Raw genomic sequence first — 25025 nt, forward strand, 5'->3', positions numbered from 1 at the left:
ATTCTAAATGCACAGCTTGATGAATTTTTATACAGGAATACACTTGTAGACTCCATTCAGTCTTGTTTTCTGTATCTTAAAAAATAACATGGCAGCATAATCGTAACATTATTCTGTAAACGTTTCCCGTCACTTACTAGTATGGGGTCTAGTACGGGGTGATGATTTTTTAGGTTGATAGTCAGTACCTATCAACCTACTCCATTTTTTTTTTTTTTTTTTTCCATGCTGCATGGCTTGTGGGATCTTAGTTCCCCGACCAGGGATCAGCTTGGTCCTCGGCAGTGAGAGTGCCGAGCCCTAACCGCTGGACCGCCAAGGAAGTCCCCCTACCCCATTCTTTTTAACCACTGTATTATATTCTACAGTAAGTGTAAACATGTAACGTAGATAATTGAACCATTTACCTGTAATGAAGTGGTTGTTTCTGTTCTGTTTTGTTTGCTCTAATAACATCACAATGAACACGAACATGGAGGTCCAGGCCTCTTCATGTGGATGCTGCTGCTTGCGGGATATCCGACCCACGGAAAGTCAACACGGCAGAATGGAAGTAGCAAAGGCTTGGGAGCACGCCGGCTGGACTCGAATCCCAGCTTGCTGCTGGTTTGTTGGTGCTCTTAGGTTATCTAGCCCTTTGGGACCCCAAGTTTGTCAGCGGTGAAATAGAGATAATACTAGGAACCTTGCTGGTTGATGTGAAATGAGCGATGTCTGTCAAACACTGAGCACAGTGTACAGCGTAGGTGCTCATTACGTAATTGTTATTATCATTAATATTAACTTAGTAACATTATTTAGTCTCCCCACGTTCCACAACCACCTTTGCATAAACATTTCCATTAAATTCTCTCCCCATGATCCACTTCCACCTATTTGTTTCTTTCTGCTCACTTTCAGCCCTGCTTATGTCTATATCCATCCTCACCACCCTAGCTCCATGTCACCTTTACACACACACACACACACACACACACACACACACACATACACACACGTATGTAATATGTACATATACATGTTTCAAAAGCAACTTAAAAGAGTGGGCAGGAAACGATGCAAAGCTATTTCAGGGTCTTAAGACTTTGTCCTTTTTTTAAAATTTATTTTTGGCTGCGTCAGGTCTTAGTTGCGGCATGCAGTCTCTTTGTTGTCGCACGCAGGCCTCAACTCCAGTTGTGTGGGCTTAGTTGCCCCGCGGCATGTGGGATCTTTCCAGACCAGGGATTGAACCCGCATCCCCTGCATTGGAAAGTGGACTCTTAACCACTGGACCACCAGGGATGTCCCAAGCCTTTAATATTCTTGAGAATATCATGTGTCCACTAAAATGACAACTTGTACTACGTTTGCCCAAATATAAAGAAAAAAATAGAAACCTTCTAAGGTGGAGGATTACATAATTAATGTACAAAAAATAATTTGAAATACAAGAGAAAAAAGAACCCACTAGATATTACAACAAGAAAATTATTTAATTAGAAATAAACCCGGGACTTCCCTGGTTGCGTGGTGGTTAAGAATCAGCCTGCCAATACAGGAGACACGGTTTCGATCCCTGGTCCGGGAAGATCCCACATGCCGCAGAGTAACTAAGCCCATGAGCCACAACTACTGAGCCTGTGAGCCACAGCTACTGAAGCCTGCGTGCCTAGAGCCCATGCTCCGCAACAAGAGAAGCCACCGCAATGAGAAGCACACTCACCGCAGTGAAGAGTAGCCCCCGCCCGCCACAACTAGAGAAAGCTCACACGCAGAAATGAAGCCCCAATGCAGCGTTTAAAAAAGAACGTTTAAAAAAAAAGAAACTCAAAAAAAGTATGAGGGAAAAATGCATATGAAAAAAACTGTAAAACACTACCAAGAACATAAAAGAAAATATGAATAAAGGCAAAGACTCATCTGTGTTTTGGATTGGAAAACTCAATATTGCATAGATGTCACAAATATGGGCAAGGATGTGGAGCCATGAGAACTCCTAAACATTACACTACTGATGGGAGGGAAAATCAGGACCATCACTTCAGAAAACAATGTTGCCCTATCCGGTAAGTTGAAAATCCCAAGGACCTGCAAACTATGGCCTGTGGGCCCATCTGGCCTCTACCTGTTTCTACGTAGTCTGCAAGCTAAGAATGGTTTTTACATTTTTAATTGGTTGAAACAAACCAGAAATACAATATTTTGTAGCATGTGAAAATTATTCAAAATTCACGTATCAGTGTTCACAAATGAAATACTAAAACACAGCCATGCTCATTCTCACATGGACTGTCTTTGGCACTTTCGTAATACGATTTCAGAATTGAATAGTTGCAACAGAGACTACAGGGCCTTCAGAGCTTAAAACAGTTACTACCTGGTCCTTCCCAGAAAAAGTTTGCCACCCTCTGTCTTGCCCAATGCCTTATGCTTACGAGTCCATTTCGAGTAATTTGCTCTATAGAAACAATTGTGGGTATGCACCAAGGAGACGTGCATCAGAGCAGTTATATTAGCATAGTTGATAGTCAGGAAAAACTGGAAACAACCCAAATATCTCTCAACAAGAGTATATTAGTTATCTATTGCTGCATAGTAAACTACCACGACTTAGTAACTTAAATCAACATATATTTATTACCTCATGATTTCTGTGCAGCACAGCTTGGGTGGGTCTTCTGTAAGGCTGCCATCAGATATTGGTCAGGGCTAGGTTCTCATCAGGAGGCTCAGCTAGGGAAGGATACACTCACAAGTTCACTCATGTCGATAATAGAGTTCATTTCCTTGCATTTCCAAGTCGGAGGACCCTGGCTTCTTGCTGACTGTTCACTGGAGGTAGCCCTCAGTTTCCAGAGACTGCCCTCAACCTCCTAGCCGTGTGGGCCTCCCAACATTGCATCCATGGATAAATCTTAAATGCATGTTACTAGGTAAAAGATGCCAATCTGAAAGGGCAACATATTGTATGATTCCGGCTACACAACTTCTGGAAAAGACAAAACTACGGAGATAGTAAAAGGATCAGTGGTTTCTAGGGGTTGGGGGTGGGTGGGGTGGGAGGGATAAATGGGTGGGCACAGGGGCTTTTTAGAGCAGCAAAACTATTCTGTATGAAACTGTAATGGTGGCTACATGCCATTATACATTTGTCAAAACTCACAGAATGTACAACACAAAGAGTGAACTTTAACGTAAACTATGGACTTTGTCAATAACAACGTATCATTGCTGGCTCATTAGTGGTAATAAATGTACCACACTATTGCCAGATGTTAATACAGTAGAGGGAAGGGAGTGAAGGGGCATGTGAGAAATCTCTGTACTTTCTGCTCAATTTTTCTGTAACCCTAAAACTGCTTTAAAAATAAAGTTATTTCATTTAAAATATGTATGTGTATGTGTAAGTAGAAACATTGTAGGAAACTATCTTTCTGGAAGTGTATCCACTAATTTTATTTTCCCAATTTGTGTCTAAATAACAGTCAAGGGTGTAGGAAATTAGAAGATTGACCATCCTGGGCAGGAAGAGAGGAATTCCTTCACTATTAGATAACTACATCAACCATTCATTTTATATCTTGAGCACTTGCAGGAGTAGGTAGTAGATATAAAGGCCAGTGAGAGTTCTCTGCACTTGAGGAGCTCAGTGTCATGGGGAAGAGAGACACACAGACGCATTACTGGATAATAACAAAGCCGGTGCTTATTTATGTTTCTTTTTCTGTTTTTTTTTTTTTTGGCTGTGCTGCACAGCTTGCAGGATCTCAGTTCCTGGACCAGGGATCGAACCCACGTCCCCGACATTGGAAGTGCGGGGTCCCTGGACCACCAGGGAAGTCCCTGCTTATTTCTAAGCATTCCATCCACATTGTCTCACGGTCACACAACCCTGCAAACAAGCACCATTAACCCATTTTACAGACAAGGACCCTGAAGCTCTGGGTGGTGAGTTACCTTGCCCCGAGTAAGCGACAGAGCTGAGAATCAAGGTCAAGTGTGTTAAACAGCAAAATGGGTGACTTTTCTACGATGCCAGGGAAGGAGGTAAAATCAATTCATTTTGGAAGAAGAGGACCGCAACAGGTGCATTTTGTGAAGGAAGTTGGAATGTCATTATTTTGAAGTTCAAATACACTCACAAGTCCTTCCTCTCCTTTTCACTCTTCTTGCCCTTCTCTCACTGGAATAAATTCTTTCACTTGTCATTCTCCCCTCTGAAGGCCAATCCATGACCTGTGGCTCAATGGAAAGGTGGTCAGAAAAGAAAATACTGAAAGTCACCCCACCTCCCCAATGACACCCCTCTGCCCTGGTTTGGTGTAAACCGCCCGTCAAGTTCAAGTTTCCTGGATGTTCCACAGCTAGGATCGTAAAAGTGGAGACGACAGACACCAGCCTTTGTGGAAGAGAGTTATATTTAGCTGTCCTCTAGGAGCTGGATCTCTGGATATCGCAGAGATTCTGGTACAGCCTGTTACTGTTTGAGGGCTTCTGGGCCTGAGGCAGAGAAAAGGGAGTGGGTGGCTTGCTGACAGTTTTTATAAATACCCAGTATTTATTCAATGGCAGAAACACACAGAACACACAGAGCATGAGAGGAAAGAACACAGCTCAGCTCCATTCATCCACTGGGCCCAGGACCAAGCTCTTCTAGTCTGTCCTGAGCCAGCTGCAGCCCTGTGTCTGGGGAAGTCACCTGCCTGCCTGCTGGAGAGGGAAGGAAGGAACAGGGAACAATGACGCCCTTGTGAAAAGCCAAGGTTTTTGTGTGTTTGGTTTTGTTTTTTAAGTTTATTTTCTAATCAGGTCACTCCTCTGCTTAAATCCTTTCAGTAGCCAGCCACTGCTTTTAGGATAAAGGTCAGAAGCCCTGATATGGCAGATGAAGCTGTGTAGAAAGCCTCAGCCTGTCTCTTCCCACTGTCCCTTTCTTTTTTTTCTTTTTCTTTTCTTTTCTTTTCTTTCTTTTTTTTTTTGCCACACTGCATGCAGCTTGTGGGATCTTAGTTCACCGACCAGGAATTGAACCTGGAACCTCGGCAATGAAAGCGCAGAGTCCTAACCACTGGATTTCCAGGGAATTCCCCCACTGACCCTTTCTTTAAAGTTCCTCAATCATGTCCACACTCTGCACACCTCAGGCCTGTACATGCTATTCCCTCCACCCTGAATGCTTTTCCTTCCTTGTCACTCAGTTAATTCTAACTCATTCTTAGTTTCTCAGCTAAAACATCACTTCCACAAGCTGAATTTGAGCACCATCAGAAAAGTGTTTCCCAGGGCTTCCCTTGTGGCACAGTGGTTAAGAATCTTCCTGCCAATGCAGGGGACAGGGGTTTGAGCCTGGGTCAGGGAAGATCCCACATGCCGTGGAGCAACTAAGCCCCTGCGCCACAACTACTGAGCCTGCGAGCCACAATAACTGAAGCCCGCACACCTAGAGGTCGTGTTCCACAACAAGACAAGCCACCGCAATGAGAAGCCCACGCACCGCAATGAAGAGTAGCCCCTGTTCTCCGCAGCTAGAGAAAGGCCCGTGCGCAGCAACGAAGAGCCGACGCAGCCAAAAAAAAAAAAAAAAAATTAAAGTGTTTCCCGATGCCTCACGTGAGTCCTCTGTCCTTAAAAGCCTTCACAACTCCTGATACTTTCCCTTTATTTGAGTGAGTTTCTAATGATGCATTTGTGTGATGATTTAATTAATGTCTGTCTCTCCAGTCCTGCCTTGCTTGCTGTTTTAACCCAGGGGCCAATGCATAGACTTATAATAAGCAGATATACCTGCCATGTGGGGAGAGCTCCATAAATATTTGTTAGATAAATAAATGAACACGTGAAATAAGTGTTTGCACACTTAAATATTTAGGATTTTTTTTTTTTTTTTTGTCTGTGCCCGCACAGTTTGCAGGATCTTAGTTCCCCGACCAGGGATTGAACCCGTGCCCTCAGCAGTGAAAAGCCCAGAGTCCTAACCACTGGACCGTCAGGGAATTCCCTATAAATATTTCATTTTGAATAAAGGGAGTAAGAAAGATCCTGATCCTTTTCCCTCTTCCTCAGTTCTTAGCAGTGCCTTAGTCTGAGGATCCTGCCCCAGAAGCTGACCAATAGTAGAGCTAAGAGAAAGAAGAGTGGAGTGTGAGAAACTCTTAGACTCTGTTGGGAACTTGGCCACCAAGCGGTTTTACCCTCTACAGCTGCGCTGCCCAAAATGGTAGCCACTAGCCACGTGTGCTATTTAAATTTAACTAGTTAAAAGAAAATTAAAATTTTAGTTCATCAGTGTCATCGGCCACGTTTTTCATGCTCAATGGCCACATGTGGTCAGTAGCTACCATATTGGACAGTGCCGATGTAAAACATTTTCATTATCACAGAAAGCTATATTGACTAGTACGGCCCTAGAATGAAAAATAGCCTCTTCTGCACAGAAAAGAGGAGGTGGGGAAGAGACTCTGCACCTATTATGTATTCCACATAATTCCAGGTGCTGCAGCTGAATGTTCTTTATCTGCAGCTGGGACTCCTAAATGCTTCCCATTAGAGTGTTTACAAAGATGAAATTTGTTATAACACATGTTCAGGCCCTTAGTCAGCGCTCAGTAAACAGTAGCCGCCATCAAGGAACCCTCCCACACTGCTGGTGGGAGTGTAAATTGGTACCACCTCTACGGAGAACAGTATGCAGGTTCTTTAAAAAACTACAAACACAGCTACCGTATGACCCAGCAATCCCACTCCTAGGCATATACCTGGAGAAAGCCATAATTCGAAAAGATATGCGCACCCCATGTTCACTGAAGCACTATTTACAATAGCCAAGACATGGAAGCAACCTACATGTCCATTGACAGAGGAATGGACCAAGATGTGGTGCATATATACACTGGAATATTACTCAGCCATAAAAAAGAACGAAATAATGCCACATGCAGCAACATGGATGGACCTAGAGATTGCCATACTGAGTGAAGTAAGTCAGACAGAGACAAATATATGATATCGCTTATATGTGGAATCTTAAAAAAGAGTACAAATGAACTTATTTACAAAACAGAAATACAGTCACAGATGTAGAAAACAGACTTACGGTTACCAGGGGGTAAGGGGGAGGAGGGATAAATTGGGAGATTGGATTGACATATACACACTACTATATATAAAATAGATAACTAATAAGGACCTACTGTATAGCACAGGGAACTCTACTCAATACTCTGTAATGGCCTATACGGGAAAAGAATCTAAAAAAATTGTGGATATATATATATAGATAGATAGATAGATAGATATAGATATATAGACATATAGATATATACACACACATATGTATATGTGTATACCCATATGTACGTATAACTGATTCAATTTACTGTACACCTGAAACTAACACAACATTGTAAATCAACTCTACTCCAATAAAAATTTAAAAAAACAAAAACAAGCAAACAAAAAAACAGTAGCCACCATTGTCATCAGCTGTAAGTTAAAGTGGTTAAAATCAGGAGAGGGTCTGGTGTAAGTTACTTAACTTCTCTGAGCCCCAAGTTCCTCATCTCTATGATGGAGATAATAGCCCTCACGTCCTGGTAAGGATTAGATGGAACATTTTGCAGAAAGGGATTAGTGCAGTGCCTACCATGTAGTAGGTACCCCCAAACTGTTAGTTATTCTTCTTTTATTATTGTTGAGTGCTACAACAAATTTGATTTTCTCAGAGATCAACTCAGAAATTGGATTCCAGCTGTTAAAACGTTCCAGGTGTGCGTCTAAAACTGTGAGGATGTGGCCAGCAGTGCTAACTTCCTGAAGCTTTCATTCGGTTTGCTGAGGGCTGGCAGCCCAACCTGTAAGTCAAATGATTAGCAAGAATCGGTTAAATTCCCTTTGGTCTGACCCACATTTCTGAGATGCCCAAAACTCCTCACTAGGCTGAGAAGTGCCTGACATATGTGGTATGTCAGAATTCTTCAAAAAGAATTGGGTATCTTTAACAACTGAGCTTTTAATTTGGCCTCAACGAGATTCCCCTAATGTCTCCTGTCAATTCTGCTGGCTTTGTTTTCTTCCAAATTTTAGACTTGTTTCCATAAGGCAACCACATTCCAAACAGGATATATATGTTTGTATTTGGAGGGTGGAGAGTGGGAAAAAGAGGGAGGGAAAGGATGTTTAATCTGATATCAAGTTAAAACCAAGAGAGGAAAAGGGTGGGTGGCAGACAGGGATCCCTAATATTTATGGAATACCCATTATTTGCCAGACAATATTCTAAGCACATTTTTCTCATGGACTTTTTTTTTCTTCTTTTTCTTTATTTTTTTTAATTCAAAATTATACATAACTACCCGGTCAAAATGCAATCGTATTTAAAGTGTACAAAATTTAAATGTATGTTCATCCAAAAAAAGGTGAATGACATGAATGTAAAAAAATTTAAAAATTCAAATTATTTTTTACATTTTAAAAAATGCTCTTTCTTCTACCATAGTCAAAGTGCCCTTTCAAAACTAAAAGGCAAAATGAAGTTATAGTTAATCACTATCAAATTTTTAGTCAAAGATATTAAAATAAGTTGAATGTTTTATTAGCTTTTTAGAGAATTCAGTGACGTCTTCCTAAATAATTTTATAAAACTGTTCACACTCTTTGCATTCAATGTTCATCTATTTGCCGATGAAAAAGTCTATTTCGTGCTTCCCGGAGATAATGTTTGGATCTCTATACATATACATTTAAGGGTAAAATGAATTCCTTAACATTACAAAATGTTCCTCAGACACTGGGCAGCGTTAGTGAATGTGGCGCTGGTTGACGAGGATCCTCAGAACCATGAATTGGAACACAAAGAGAAGCAAGAAAACGGCTGCTTGGTACTCTGGGAAAGAATACTTTGTTATGCAAGAATCTTTTGCATTCACGTTTAGAAGGAGGATTTGACAAGTTAATTAATTTGTCTTTTCTCTTACCTAAGCATTCCTGCCACTCAAATCCTTCCTGCACTCCAAAACTGTGCCTCTTTCACATGCAAAACTTCTCAGTATTCCTATGCAGGCGCCTTCTGCTTCCAGGCTCAAGGACAACAGATGCGAGGAAGTGCGTCTCAGGCAAGGGCTTGATCCTGCTGGGTAGAAGGGTGAAGTCCAGGTTTACGGGGTTGCCCTGTCTGAAGCTCATACCAGGTGACAAGTGACAAGTGACAGAGATGCCCCCGCCTCCACTTTGTCTTTGAGCGTTTATGACACGAGGGATTCTTTAAACTGTGGACCCCAGTGTAGGGGCTCCTTTGGCCTGAGGCCAAGGGTGATCCTGCTTTAAAAACGAATTAAAAAGCACGCAGTCTTTAATGGGAGTATCAAGACTATTCTTAAAAGGCAATATTACAGTGAACTCTCAGTAAAGATTGAGCTAGAAGGCCATGTTATAAGGCAATCCTTCTGCTCCAAACATTTCACACGATAGTTTAGAAATAAAATACAAAGAGAAAGTTTAATAAGATGGTGACCATGACCACTGCCATCTCACATTATACTCAGTAATTGACTGAGTTGCAAAAGAGACGTACGTGTGAGAGATAAGGTCAATAAAACTCAAAGAACGCATAGGAAAGTATCTTTACAAACACGGGCTAGGCAAAGAGTTTTTAAACGGGACACATGGAAACACTAAACATAAAATAAAATACAGACAGATCAAACCCATAAAAGTAAAAGCTTCTGATCATCAAAGGACACTCAAAAGAGTGAAAAAGCAAGTCACAGACTAAGAGATTTGCAACATATATATCCATCGAAGGATTCAAATCCAGACTGTACAGTAAAAATCTACCACAAAACAATAAAAAATGGGTAAAAGACTAGCACAGACATTTATTTCACAAAAGATGGACATCCTAGATGCCAAGACGCAAATGAAAATGTGCTCAAAGTTATTATGCATGTTGTAAATGCTAATGAAAACCACAAAGAAATATACTACTCGACAACCACCGAAATGGTGAAAATTAAAGAGATCGACGGTACCAAAGCTTTATGAGGAGGGCGGTGCTGTCATCCTCACACACCGTGGGCAGGAGTATAAATTGGTACAATTATTTTGGGAGGGACAGGACCTATTAAAGCTTGACGTACACTTTCCCTGTGATTTAGCAACGGTCCCCCCAGGTATATACCCTGGAGAAATAAGCATATACGACAACGAAAAGGCATTATAAGAATATTCATAGCAACTTTATTCATAGTAGTAAAAAACTGGAAATGTTCATCAACAAGAGAATGAATAAACAAACTGTGATAGTCATATAATAGAATACTACACCACCATAAAAATAAGTGACATATGGCACATGGAGCAACATGATAGACATCATCAACATAACGGTATTCCAAAGAAGAGCCCGACAACATGAGTGCATGCTCTATGGGCATATTTACATGAAGTTCAAGAACAGACAAGACTAATCTATGATGATGAAGCCAGAGTAATGGTTGCCTTAGGGCACTGACTAGAAAGGGGCCAAAAGCAGCCTTCTTGGGTGTTGGGAATATATTGTTATATCAGTCTGGATGGCGGATGACCAAGTATATGCATATATAAACATTCATTGAGCTAGACAATTAATAAGAACATGCTTGCTCCAATGTTCCTAGCAGCACTGTTCACAATAGCCAAGACATGGAAGCAACCTAAATGTCCATCGACAGAGGAATGGATAAAGATGTGGCACTTATATACAATGGAATATTACTCAGCCGTAAAAAGGAATGAAATAATGCCAATTGCAGCAACATGGATGGACCCAGAGATGATCATACTAAGTGAAGTAAGGCAGACAGAGAAAGACAAATATCATATGCTATCACTTATATGTAGAATCTTAAAAAATGATACAAATGAACTTATTTACAAAACAGAAACAGACTTACAGACATAGAAAACAAACTTATGGTTACCAAAGGAGATGGGAGATGGAGAGATAAATAAGGAGTTTGGGATTAACATACATACCTTACACTACTATGTATAAAATAGATAAACAACAAGGACCTACTGTATACCACAGGGAACTATAATCAGTATCTTGTAATAACCTATAATGGAAAAGAATCTGAAAAAGAATAGATATTTATGTACAACTGAATCACAGTGCTGTACACCAGAAACTAATACAACATTATAAATCAACTCTATTTTAATAAAAAAATTTTTTTAAATTAGTGTGTTTACTACAGGCTTTATTTTGTAAATGTTGAAAAACATGAACAGGAAGGATACAGCCTGCCTTAGAGTGTTTACTTCTGTGGAGGCAGGCACTGGGAAACTGAGAAAAAGGGACTTAGGAAGGAGGATTTCTTAAACTAATAATATATATCTCGCCGGCAAATGAAAACATTAAGAAAATGTGGCTGGTGAATGTACAGAAATTAAATCACTCCCTTTATTTTTCTATATGTTTGAAATACTTTATAACAACATACACATTTTTGTGCTTTGGGAGGATGTTATGTTACTATGCTTCACACTTTTGTTTGTTTGTTTGTTGCTTTCACCCAAAGTGGTTGCTGATGTATAGCACCTACTTTATAAATTTTGAAACACTCCACTCTGAGCTTTGATTTTAGACCCAGAGGGTCAGCCAGCCAGGACTTAAGATGAAGGACTTGAGGAAACAGATTTTCCCTTGATAAGGAGACCCTAAACTAGAAAACCTGTCCTAAAAATCTTTTTCTTAATTTGTGAAATCATGTGTATGAACACTTTTATAGAGTTAGGGAATTAGACTCCCTCTTACCTTTATTTTAAACAATAATCTGGCACTCACATTAGTAAAATTCATGATATTCAGATTGTTAGAGAAAATCTAGGTCATACCAAAGTTTGGTTCCTTGGAAATTTGATTTTCTTATATAATTTTCAAGTTGCTCAAAGAGATAGATACTCACATATTGCTTTAGAAAAGCAGTCAGCCATTTAGCCGGAGTTCAGAAGAAGGAGACTTCATTTCTTTTACTTATTTTGTACCTTCATTGTAAATGGTAGGTAGGCTGGTAAAACAGTCATATGTGTTAGTTATTATAAACAGAAAACAAAAGGGAAAAAACCCTCTCTCTTTACAAGGGCAGTGCTCAGGCAAACACATTTAGGCCTATTCACATTAGATATGAAAATTGCTATGAAGAACAACTAAAAATAAAAATGAAAAAAATAGCACTAATGGTATTTGCTGCAGAGTTAAGACTCACACTGGAAATCATGATTTAATTGCAAAGATGCTTGAAAACCAGGGACGGAGATTTTCTGTTTCCCCATCCTAGGATTCATTTCCTAATTGTTTTCCAGTAATTTTTCCTTAGACAGATAGATTTTATTTTAGAGGTTATTAAAATAAATGTTCAGTGATCACAGCCACTTTCTCCAGTGGGAAGTTGGCCCAAGCCTAAGGCATCTGTCTCCTCCTTCTTTATTTTATATTCTCATCGAGCTGTTGTCTCTAAATAAGCAGGTGGCTGTGCTGGGAGGGAAGGATGCCAGTCATTGGCCACACACTGGGCCAAACCTGCTGTGATACCCCCTTGTCCAGACTAGTCCTCAGAGTCTGCATCCTCAGTGGGGACAATTTCAATCCATCTGTGGGCTTCAGGATGTTGGTGTATTATAGAAGGTGGGTAAGAAGGAATATGGCAAAGAGGTACTAGATGTTGGAGTAGCAGAAGATGGTCCCCATCCTTCCTTTCTTAGATGGGAAGGCATCTCCAGACAAAGGATGCTAGATGAATAGGGCCAGCCATGCTGTCTGGGGGAAGGTGTCAGGCAAGACAGCAAATGCAAAGGCCCTGAGGCAGGAAAAAGCTTCCTGAGTTAGGCTGGAGTAAACCACACACCTGGGAGAAGGGCCTGGAGAGGTAGGCCTTGCCAATCAGGTTATGGGGTTGTGATTGTATTTTCAATGTTATGAGAAGCCCTTGGAGGGTTTCAGGCAGGGGGTTGTGGGATCAGGTTTGCGCTTACAATTTTTTGTTTTATTTTTATTTTTGGTTGCATGGGGTCTTAGTTGCTGCGTGCGGGCTTTCTCTAGTTACAGCGAGTGGGGGCTACTCTTTGTTGTGGTGCACGGGTTTCTCATTGTGGTGGCTTCTCTTGTTGCAGAGCACAGGCTCTAGGCGCGTGGGCTTCAGTAGTTGTGGCACACGGGCTCAGTAGTTGTGGCTCACGAGCTCTAGAGCACGGGCTCAATAGTTGTGGCGCATGGGCTTAGTTGCTCCGCGGCATGTGGGATCTTCCTGGACCAGAGCTTGAACCCGTGTCCCCTGCATTGGCAGGTGGATTCTTAACCACTGCACCACCAGGGAAGCCCCTGCACTTACAATTTAAAAACTCTACCATGAAGAGGGGGATCATGGTAGAGCAAGGGAAGCAGAGTCCAGTTTGCACGTAGAAAGAACTACTACTATTTATTGAGAACTTTCTTTGAGTGAGGCACTGGGAATATAAAAATGAGAAAAAGAAGTTTTACTCTCAAGGGAGCCCAGTAAAGGCAACGACATTTAGGAATCGGCTGCATATCTTTCTAAATCTTTCTCTGGCTTTTGCATTTTTATATGCATTGACTGAACACATAGAGAATTGTACTTATATGCCAGTGTGAGTTTGCCTTTAATATAGATGGTATTGTACTGTACAGGGTTCATTCAGCAGCATTTCCTGGAGATCCACCTATGCTGTTACATTTGTATAATGGTCATTCTTTGTGATAGCTGCATACTATTCTATAGTATTAATAAGCCAGAACTAACCTCCAAGGGTCAACCTGCTCCCTCAATTCCTACTCCCCAAGCCTTTTCTTTCCTAATTGTGGTTTGCTTACCTCAGCAAGTTGTGTTAAACTAAATGAAGAGGTAAATTGAGGTAAGCTTGAACTATGAGAAATTGAGATTACTCAGGAATAGCATGGGAATTGCAATTTAAGGAAATGCAAACCACAGCAAGCTAAGGGCGACTGTGCTGGTGTGTGGGTGGGCTGTATTTATGGGGTGGGGGAGAGCAAAGACGGGGAATCTGGTTGCAGTCCAAGCAGTAAGTTCATTGGCTAGAGGACGGGAAGAGACTCTTGGCGCTTTTTCATTGGTCAGGAGGTAAATCTGGGTCTTCTGTATAACAGCCTTTAGGGCAAATCAGTCTCTCAGTTCTTAAGTTCCAAGTTCCGTTCTTTTCAGGGCACATGCATGAGATTTCCATTTTAGATGGACATCCTTTCACAGTTGTGAATACTTTGTAAATGAACACATTGCCTTTTCTTTTGTTGGTGCTCACTTCATAAAAGGACTGCACACAGGAGCTCACTAAATGCTCACAGCAGCCTGATTATGCAGAGGCAACAAGCCTCCTGAATCCTTTGCCCTTGAACTGTCCTTGCCTGCTGCTCATAACACTTTGAATAGGGCCTTGAAACTGTGAGCCTTCAGCCTAAGGCAGTATGTCATCTGGGTGCTCTGAGCAGGGAAATAATGAAAAATAATGTTCACTCGATGTCACAAGCCATTCACCATTCAGACAGTGATGGTTTTCAGGGCCGGTTGAAATGAGGTTGTTTTCTTCTGCTTCAGAACATCCTGGAAATAGTCTGCCTCCTGAATTCTGGGGACAGCTTGGGAGGAAGGGGTGATGGGTGAGTTAATATTGAAGCTGGGCTCCCCCCCCGAACATTTTATGATGAAAATTTCAAACACAGAAGATTTTAAAAACCGCACAGTGAACACCCATATACGTACTACCTAGATTCAACTCTTAACATTTCACATTTCACTCTACTTGCTTTATCATGTTCATCTGCCTATTAGCGCATTCACAGATGCATCAATCCATCTTCTTTTTTAAACATCTTTATTAGAGTATAATTGCTTTACAATGGTGTCTTAGTTTCTGCTTTATAACAAAGTGAATCAGTTATACATATACATATGTCCCCGTATCTCTTCCCTCTTGCATCTCCCTCCCTCCCAGCCTCCCTATCCCACCCCATCTTTTTTTTTTGATGCTTCTTAAAGCATACTGCATATATCACGACACTGCACCCCTAAACTTTCAGCAGGAGCACCACCAACTAGACTTTAATATTTAAAATTTTTTTAATATATGAGGGATATTTTTATCCACTGAAATGCACAGATCCCAAGGGGGCCATCAGTTTGACAAATGCCTACATTGTGGAACCTAAACCCCTATCAATATCTGCTGACATCATGATATTGGACTTTGTTCATGGGATCTCAGTCTTTAAGACTCCCATCCAGCTTAGGCAAGAATCATAAAAATCTGCAAAACACCTCAGTAGAAAAGAAGCCCCAGGTAACTGTCCTGGTGGAACCAGAGAGTCTACAATTTCAGACCTTGAGACGGAACTCAAGTTGGGAGAGGTTATTTCCTTTTGTGCTGTCTAATGTCACTGTCTGGATCTACAAACTTAAAAAAAAAAAGTTCATTTTTACATACCACTTTGCATTCAAAGTCAAAAGAACACAGAGAATCTAGAAAAAGGATAGAGAAAATTAACTGGAAAAAACAGGATGGGAAGGGGAATATTTCCACGGAAAAGCACATTTCTGCAGGCGGTCTGGCCGGAGCTGGGCAAGAGCTTTAGGGTATGTAAAGAATTTGATAATACACACATTATGACCCATATTATACAGAAATTGTGACTCACATTACAAAAGCAGGGCACTTGGGAAGGGTCCTGAGGTACAGTGCTGGGCTTTTCAAAAACTGCTTTAGAGAGGCCAACCAAAGGTGTACAATTTCAAATGAAAAAAACTGAAACGTGGTCTCCGAATTACTAAACACCACCTTCATTGTCATCAACAATGAAAACGACAGTTCGCAACAGTTTCAACAAAGTTGAAAACGCTGAGTCGAGTTTTTTCCTTTTTTTTTTTTGAAGTTTGAGGCCAAAATCAACACATTCTTTTGGATGCTGCTTAATTTTTTTTCATGGTTAATATGCATGCTGGTGATATCAAAATTGAAAACTATGGAACATTATAGAAAAGAAAGTAGTGAGGTTATACTCCCACTCTGCAGAGATGAGACCTATTAGCAAACTTTTCCCACTGCTCTTAGTTTTCATTGTGACCCTGCTTTTGGGACGACAGTTCTTTTAACAACCAGCACTTTCAAACAAAAATTACAGAAAATATCGATTAACAGTCTTTTCCTTCTTCTGGCAGATGCAATCCAGAAATTGATTACAGGATGAAAGCGTTCTCAATTAAAAGAGAGAAGGTGGACGGAGAAGTATCTAAAAAGAGAAATGGAAAACATCACGCCTTTATTTTGGTGAATTGGCAACAAAGAAAAGGATTAGCATGGTCGGGTACTTTTCAAAAATATTTTTTTTTTCTCTGGCTCCCGCTAGGGTGGAGGAAGTTGCCTCTGTTCCGAATGAGGGTGGAAGGGAGCGGAGGAACAAATGATGGGAGTCTCCCCCGCGTTCCTCCCGCGCCCCCTCCCTCCGCCGGGTCATCTTGGGGGGGCGCGGGGTGGGCTGCCGAGACGGAGGCGGCCAGCAGGTGCCTGGGCTCCGGCCCCTGCCCCTCTCCCCCTCCCCCTTCCCCCGGGGTTGGCCTCGCCCCCTGGCGGGCGAGCGCAGGGTGCCAGGCGCGGGGTGGGGGGCGCGCGTCCGGCAGGCAGCAGGAAAGAGCCGGGGGCCGGGGGGCTGGCCCCCAATCCTATCGAGAGGCCGGCACCCGCCGCCCGCACCCCAGGACCATGTCGGCGGACCGGGCGCCGAGCGGGGCCCCGGGGAGGAGAGCCGGGGGAGGGCGTGTGCAGTGGCGGCGGCGGCCGCGGAGCCGCTAGTCCCCTCCCTCCTGGGGGAGCAGCTGCCGCCGCCGCCGCCACCGCCACCGTCAGCGCGCGGGCCGCGGCCGGAGCGAGCCGGGCGGGTGGCGCGCGGGGCAGGGCGGGGGCGGGGAGGGGGGTGGGCGCTGGGGCGGGAGGGCGCGGGGGGAGGGTCTCGCGCTCCTGGCTACCAGAGCCCGAGAGGGAGACCCTGGCGGCGGCGGCGGTGGCAGCGGCGGCGGCGCCTGACACTCGGCGTCTCCTGCCGTGCTCCGGAGCGGCATGTCCGAGGCTGGCGGGGCCGGGCCGGGCGGCGGCGGGGCGGGGGCCGGGCTCGGGGCGCTGCCCCCCCCGCCCCCCGCGCCCCCGCCCGCGCCGCCGCAGGGCTCCCCTGGCGCCGCCGTCGCCGCCGCCGGGGGCTCGGGCGCCTGCGGACCGGCGACGGCGGTGGCGGCGGCGGGCACGGCCGAGGGGCCGGGAGGCGGCGGCTCGGCCCGGATCGCAGTGAAGAAGGCGCAGCTGCGCTCCGCTCCGCGGGCCAAGAAACTGGAGAAACTCGGCGTGTACTCCGCCTGCAAGGTACGCGCTCGGCGCCCGGCCCGCCCGAGGGGCCGCGGCCGGGCCCGCGGGACCCCCTCCCCCTCCCGCCCCCGCCTCCCGCCCGGGGCCGCGGCACCGCGGAAGTGCTGCTGTCGCCCGCGCCCAATTAGCTGCTTCTCGGACCAGAGTGCTGTCGGGTGGGAAGGAGAGATCGCCGGGACCGAGAGCCTTTCCTTCCTCCCCCTTGGAAGGAGTTGCCTCCGCCTCTGAGCTCCTGGGCTGCCCTGGGGCTTTGTTGCTCTGTAGGAGCTCGCCGTAGGCGCCTCTCAGAGAGTGGAGCGGGGCCAAGGCAACATCTTTTGGGGGACCTGAGCGCCCTCCTCTCCTCCACCGAGCCCCACTGGGCGGAGCTGGGTGGAAGGAGTGAGGCTGGAATAGGATTCTGGACTCCCGGCGCTTTGGGAGCTCGAAGGGGCGGATTGCGCGGGCTGGGCGGCGCAGCCCCAAGCTAGGGTCCTGGAGCTCCGGGCGCCCTCGGCCGGGGGCGGAGACGCTGCGGCGCGCGGTGACAGCCCGGTCATTACTGTATTTTTACTTGTTTAGTTGAAACGCTGCCCCAGCCTCTCGGGGTGTAAACAGGATTTGGCAAGGTGACGGCCCAGCGCGGCGGGCGCTACTGCTTAGTTTGAGGACGCGCGTTTCTGGCCATCCTCTCTCCACCCCAGCTCCGGGCACCCCGTCGTCCCTTAAATGCGGATCCAGATGTGGGCGCCGTGCTCCTGGGGTGGGAGCACTGCCCGAGGCCGCGGGGCAGGCTGGCCCTGCGCTGTCAGCAGCGGCTTTGTTTTGACAGGGTGACAGCTGAGGGGGGCGGGGACTTGGCCTTGTCAGCTCCTGCGGCCTGTGGCTGAAGCGGGGAAGAGACACACACACTCACACACCTCCCCTGTGCTCCTCCCGCCTGCTGCAAACAGGGTCAAGTTCCCAGATTCCAGTTTCCCACAGCCCAGATGCAGTTGGCCACGTCTGAATTTGGGCGTAAAGGTTATTAATCTTGCTAGAACCTCGCACCCCGGTGATGCTGTTTTTAGTATTTACAGGAGCTTCTCAACCTCAGTGGAATATCTGTACTTCCTTCCTCCACGTCATTCACATCCTCTTGTGTATGTTGAGCACCTACTGTAGACCCTGCACTGGTTCAATACATATTTGTTCAGTGAACGTAGGATCTAGCCCAGTGCTTCTAAAACTTTTGTGTGCACAGGACTCTTCTGGGGAGCTGGTTAAATGCTGATTCTGCATCAGGAGGTCTGGGATAGGGCTGAGAGACTGCATTTCTAACAGACTCTCAGGTGATGCGATGTTAGTCCACCGACCACACTCCAAGTAGCAAGACCCTGGTTCAGACCTGGACAATATAAGATTATCCCATTTGAATTCAGCCAAGAAAGTGAAACTGTGAAACAGTAATGCCACATGGTTGGCGTTTCTGAAGACAGAATGCAAAAATGATCCAGTGGGGAGTGTGCTTTTAAGAAAGGTGAAGGGGTAGGAATTGGCTATGAAGGGCATTTGACAAATGAGAACAAGACCGGGAGAGTAGTGGGCCGAAGGGAGAACTGTACGGAGATAAGAACGGGGTCAGTTACTCGGTTGACGTGGCATTTTGCAGCCAGAGTGGGCTCAGGTGGGAGCCGTGTCAGCTCTGTGTTTCTGTTCTGGCTTTTTATTGGGTTCCCATCATGAGCATCTTCTTTCCCTGCTACCACCTTACCATTTGAAAACTTTCCGCAGTTTTGGTCCTGTCTAAAACCATGAGCGTGTGTGTCCTGCTTTGATATTTTTGATCCTTTCAAATTTCCGTGAGTGAAATGTAGCGCCTTTTCTAAAATTTGTAACTTCAGTGTTTCATGTTCACATTCACAACCAAACCTATAGGAAGGGAAAACCTCTCTCATTTAAGGTCTCTCTTCCTGCCCCTGGGAGACTCTGAATGTGTCCACTTCTATTTGCTCATTCATTCAGTAAGGATCCCAACCGGATGCCAGGCATTGTGCTAGATGCTGGGACAGTGACACCCAGAATCTGTCCTTCTGGAGCTACTGACCGTGTGTGTGCATGCACTTGCATGCATGTGTTGGGTGAACCAATTACAATGAAGTTCGAAGGACCTGCTTTCTTAGAGCGCTGGGCATTCACGGGCAGGAGGCACGAAGGGTGGGTGGGGTAGGACGGGCTTCCTGGAAGAAGTGTCAGTGGCTGCTAAGGACTCTTAGCGGGGCAGGGTGCGGTCAGCTGAAGCTTCTTGTAGTGGAGAAACTGAAAGTAGTTATGAAAGCTTGGAGTTGGGCCAGCGGGAGCTAAAGTCCATTGGCGGTGGCCACTAGATTGGTGGAGGCGGGTGTGTGCGGCCAAGAGGGAATCCAGGAATCTTAACATTATCTCAGATTTGCTTTTGTTTTTTTTTCCCTTCCAACTGTGCTTGATTGAGTGTGAGGAGGTGCAAGCCAGTAGAATCTGTATTTCTTTCTCAGCTTGTCTCTACCCTCTATGTAAGAATGCCCCAAAGGACAGATTCTCCTACCTTTTGTCATTGACTGGCCACTTAGCAAGTTGGAGAGAATAGAGAGGTTAGGGAGTGGGGAGGAATCTGGGAAGAGATGAAGTACTTTACTGGGGGGGGGGCTACTGAAAGAAAACAGGTCCCAGACCTGCTAAAACATCTGGCCTTTAAACTTCACAAATGAAACAGAGAAAGAAGGGAGCTAGCTCACAGCCAGGGAGGTGCACCACAGCCCGGAGAGAAGGAAAAAAAAAAAAAAAAGAAACAAACAAACTTGTTTTGCAGGATCCAGAGTAGAGCTCTTTGAACTGTGTCCTGGCACAGGTTGCTCATGTGACACAGCCAGACTGCTCATTAAAATTGTAAATCTGACCATGCTCTGCCCCTACTTAGGACCCTTAATTTCTCTTTACGAGGGGTCCACAAGACCCTGTGTGGCCTGGCCAGTGCTATCTCTGGCCCCCTTTCAGGGCCTTGCGTGCATGGTTCCTTTCTACCTCAGGGCCTTTGCACACACTGTTTACTAGCACCAAAAGCTCCTTTTGCCTCACTTTCTTTTTTCCTTTTTTCTTTGTTTTTGGCCGCACTGCGCGGCATGTGGGATCTTAGTTCCCCAACCAGGAATTGAACCTGCACCCCCTGCAGTGGAAGCACGGAGTCTTAACCACTGGACCGCCAGGAAAGTCCCTTGCCTCACTTTCAAACGAACTCCCAGCTCTTCCCGCAAATCTCAGATTCCTTGCGTGTCCTTTACAACCCTGGCCAGCCTTCCCATTCTAAATGTTTGGAACCCCCTCTGTACTTACTTTTCCTAACTGGTGCTTTCATCATGATTTTTAATTGTGTGATTATTTGATATGTGTTTGTCACTCTGAATAGATCCTAAGTGATGTGGTTATTGACTGGATGAATGAATGAGAGAAGAGAAAACGGAGGAAGTGATTAACTGCTAGAAGAGCAGTAGTGAAATTTTAGCCTGACCACTTCCTGACAACTGGACAGAGAGGGTTTTTTCTCACGGATGTGCATAGGACTGGATTTTTAGTGTTATAAAAGGAGCCCCGAGTAAATTATGAGTAGCCCAAATCCACATCTATTTGAATGAAAATGTAATTTAGGTAGTAAAAAACCAAAAACCAATGACTGACTCTTCCTAGTGAAATAGGCCATTTTTACAGGAGGGGAGGCCGGAGGGAGTGGTGGCCAAGAGCCACCTGAGTTCACATTTCAGGTCCAGCTGTGTGACCTTGGACAAGGACTTTACCTCAGCCTCCATTTCCTTGTCTGTAAAGTAGGAATAATAACCCTCACCTCACAGCCTAACGGTGAGGATTTCAAATGAGCTCCTGTGTATGAGGCATCCAGCAGGTGTCTAGTCCACCCCATGTTTTCTCAGCAGCTCAGAGTAGGGGATACCCTGTAAACTTGGGAGTCAAGAAAGCACATGGGGCTTAGTGTCCTATCCCAGCTCTGCCGCTTTATGGTCTTGGGCACAAGTCACTTAGTTTTCCTCTGAGCCTGGATTGCTTCATCTCTAAGATGGAGACCATGACTTCAACCTTGAAGTTCAAAGGTGGAAGGTTCCCCAGAGTTCCTGGAACCTAAACGTGTTGGGTTCATGCTCGCAAAATGAAATTGCCTGGTGCTAAAACAGAACTAGAGTTACCGATGTAGAAAACAAACTTATAGTTACCAGGGGGGAAAGCGGGGGGAGGTATAAATTGGGAGATTGGGATTGACCTATACACACTGTACTGTATATAAAATAGATAACTAATAAGGACCTACTGTGTAGCACAGGGAACTCTGTTCTATACTCTGTAATGACCTATATGGGAAAAGAACCTAAAAAAGAGTGGATATGTGTCTATGTATAACTGATTCACTTTGCTGTACAGCAGGAAACTAGCACAACGTTGTAAATTCACTACACTCCAATAAAAATTAAAAGAAAAGAAATTGTCTGCTGCCGTACTCAGTGTTCCAGTCAGGGGCTGCAAGGCAGTTATGGAGAACTTTGATTCTGGGCTGAGTGCCTTACTTAGAGACTGACATAGGCACAGGACTAGAAAATTAGTCTTCATTTAAAAAATAATGGTTTATAATCTAGAAATGACACTGACTGTTGAATATGCAGCGAGCACAGGCAGAGGCATCACCATAAGAGAAAAAGCTTCCTACGTTGGCCAGGGGACTGCGAATGGGGCACTAGACCCAGCCTTCACGTTAGGGGGGTTCCTGAATGCCTGTGTTTGTATTTGTCAGTCACTCCTCCCGAGAGCGAGTTTCCAGCGTTCAGTGTCTAGAGCAGTGGCTCTTACCCAGGAGCTGTTTTGCCCCCCAGGGGATGTTTGGCAAGGTCTGGAGACATTTTGGGGTGAGGGAGCGCTACTGGTGGCTAGTGAACAGAGGCCAGGGATGCTGCTAAACACCCCCGGATGCACAGACCAGCCCACGACAGCCCCGCCGACACAAAGAATGATCTGGCCCCCATGACAGTAGTACCGAAGTTGAGAAACTCTGCCTTGGAAGAAAATTGTATTGCCCCCAAATACCATAAATACATTTGCAGTGGAGGAGAAACGAATGCTTTTCATGTTAATTTGAATAACACTCAGAACCTGAAAAATCTCGCTTTGTGAATCCTGGGCATATTTTTAAACAGCTTTATTGTGGTATAATTTATAGATCATAAAACTCAGCAACTGTAAGTGTGCAGTTAGTTGCTCTTGAGTAAATGTGTACAATTGTGCGTGCATTACCACAGTCCAGTTTTATAACTCCACCATTCCCCCCGCCGCCTCTGCAAAGGTCTGGTGGTTCCCCCCCACCAGTTCCCCCCACCGTGGGCAACTTTTTAAGGTGATATTTTATAGCAGTTGATTGTTGGTTTGCAAACAGAAACCCAATTGAAAGTATCTTTCTAGAGACTCTTAGATCATCAGTATTGTTACGGCAAAGCACAACACAGGAGCGGGGGTAGATTAAATGTTTTTAAAAACTCAGTCTCTAGCCACATAAATCTAATGCAGACGATTATTTCACGTGTGGTAACTTCTCTAAAAGGTGGTATCATGGAGCCAGGCACACAGGCAAAATGCTTCACTTGGCAGGCACCATGCGGAAAGCCAGAAAGATGACCAAATTGAATTATGTGTCCTCCTAAACTTTCAGGGAAGATGGAAAAATGCAAGCCTGCAAAGCCTTTGGATTGCAGTTTGCAGTTTTCTGTAACTGGAAAAAGTAGTTTATAGGGCAAAACAGTACAAAATCTGCTGAGGGCTGTTTTGTTTTAGGAAGCTCGTGCTTGCGTATAGCATTTTGTGACGCAGTGCTCATGGGGTTTTGTTTGTTTGTTTTTACCATTCAGTAGATCTCAACCTAGTTACCCGTCCACATGGGCAGGATTTAGTTCTGTGTCCATTTAATTCTGTAAATCCACAGGTCTGACCCGTCATAGGGAACGTTGAGGGTAAAAGGATGAAATATACAGTTTCATGCCAGGTACCTTGGAACAATCAGAAAATCTGCTTCTCAGTTGAAAGACCTGGATACTCAGCACAGTGCCAATAAAACTTGGATTTCCAAGGCTGAGCGGCTTCCGATGGAGTTCGTTTGTTTCTCCATGAGAGGAAGATAGCTATTTAGGAACGGTTGTCGATGGCTTCCGGCTCTGGATGGTTTCCTACACTCCTAATCTGATTCGATTCGAGGGTTCGAATCTGCCACGGCACCTGTGGTAGAACTGCAGGCGTGCCGACCACCTGGCGACCTGGAGAAAACCTGGAGGATCACGCCTCCCACCCCACCGGCCGGCGGGTGCCCCTGGGCAGTGTCTTAACTGCCTATCTCTCAGTTTCCTCATTGGGGAAGCGGGAGGCGAGGTGCCACCTCGTCCATTTACCGTGAAGATGAAATCATCTAGCCTATGTGACGGTTCTTGGAACACAGGCATTCCACAGATGTCTCTTTAATTTTTAAAAACTTTCCATTGGTATCAGCAGTTTTGTCTTTAGTGTTTTGCCACTCCACCTGGGGTAAGAGAAAGGCAGGCGAGGTCATTTTACTAGCAGGGAGCCGGGACCCAAAGAAGTTCAGCAGCTTCATCCAGCTGCAGGGGTGGCTCACGGGGAAGCTGCCCACAGAGGCTCTCTTTCCCACGTGTCCTCTGCGTCCTCTTCCCAGGCATTCTCATGGGGCGGAGAGGATGCTGTCCTCCCAGATGGTTTACAGAGGGGACTTCACTTGTGGCAGGCATTCTCCTGCTCTCATTTGATGTTTATTGTACTCCTGTTGAGAGGTATGTTCAAAGGCTTTTGTAGTTCATTGAAACTGCAGGCCATAAGGCAGAGAAAATGTGTTCTTTATGACTGGCCCAGGGCAGACAGATGCACGCCCTTGATGGTTTTAAAGCTGACAATCAAGAATGGTCGCTGGGCTGGCCCGAGAGAGAGCTCCCTGCTGAAAGAAGAAGAAACAGACATCTACTCGGGGTGTCGAAGGTGCCAGATGTGCCGGAGAGGTAAGGAATTGCCCGTCCTGGGTATTTAGAAGTCCCCCAGCAGCTCTGTATAAGACTGCTCACACTGCAGTATTTCAGCGCAATCCAGAGGAGTCATTTTTTTAAAAACTTTGATTATGCAGACAGTAAAGTGCTCAAATCATCCCTATGTATGAGGATCTGGGGGATGAATTTTTACATATGCATGCGTCTATGCAACTGCCGTCCAGATACAGCACCTGTAGAGTGTTTCCAGCACCTCAGGGGCCCCCTTGTGCCCCCTCCCTACCTCTGGTAACCCTTATTCTGATGTTTATTGCCAGCGATCAGCTTTGCCTCTCTGAAACGTCCCATCAGTGGCATCGCACGGTTTGGACTCCTTTGCCTCCGGCTTCTGTCACTCCACGTGGCGTCTGTGCGCTGCGTGTGCGTTGTTTCCTATGGCCCTGGTTTGTCAAGACACATGTGTTTAAGCTAAAAAACAAGTTAAAAATTGCTAACCATGTCCAGAATGGAAGTCATTGGATGTGGCCAGCTTCCTAAGATGAATTTTAATTAGGCTTTTGAAAGAAAAGATGGGAATTTGATCTCTGGGTGTACTGG

At 45.0% G+C, this 25025-nt stretch overlaps 2 protein-coding genes across 3 annotated transcripts in view; one reads left to right on the plus strand and one right to left on the minus strand.

Annotated features, from left to right (window-relative positions):
- Positions 1 to 9039, minus strand: part of PP2D1 (protein phosphatase 2C like domain containing 1) — a 31737-nt gene extending 22698 nt beyond the window's left edge. Inside the window, 1 exon segment of the mRNA XM_060011532.1 lies at positions 8955 to 9039. Coding sequence (XP_059867515.1) covers positions 8955 to 8962 — 8 coding nt within the window. The 5' untranslated portion in view covers positions 8963 to 9039.
- A 7951-nt stretch (positions 9040 to 16990) lies between these two features.
- Positions 16991 to 25025, plus strand: part of KAT2B (lysine acetyltransferase 2B) — a 103437-nt gene continuing 95402 nt past the window's right edge. For both annotated transcript variants that reach the window (XM_060011535.1, XM_060011536.1), the window contains exon 1: positions 16991 to 17397. In XM_060011535.1, the coding sequence (XP_059867518.1) occupies positions 17101 to 17397 (297 nt within the window). In that variant the 5' untranslated portion in view covers positions 16991 to 17100. The remainder of the gene's footprint in view (positions 17398 to 25025) is intronic.

Source organism: Delphinus delphis, chromosome 4, assembly GCF_949987515.2.
Source record: "Delphinus delphis chromosome 4, mDelDel1.2, whole genome shotgun sequence".
Taxonomy (NCBI): Eukaryota; Metazoa; Chordata; class Mammalia; order Artiodactyla; family Delphinidae; genus Delphinus; species Delphinus delphis.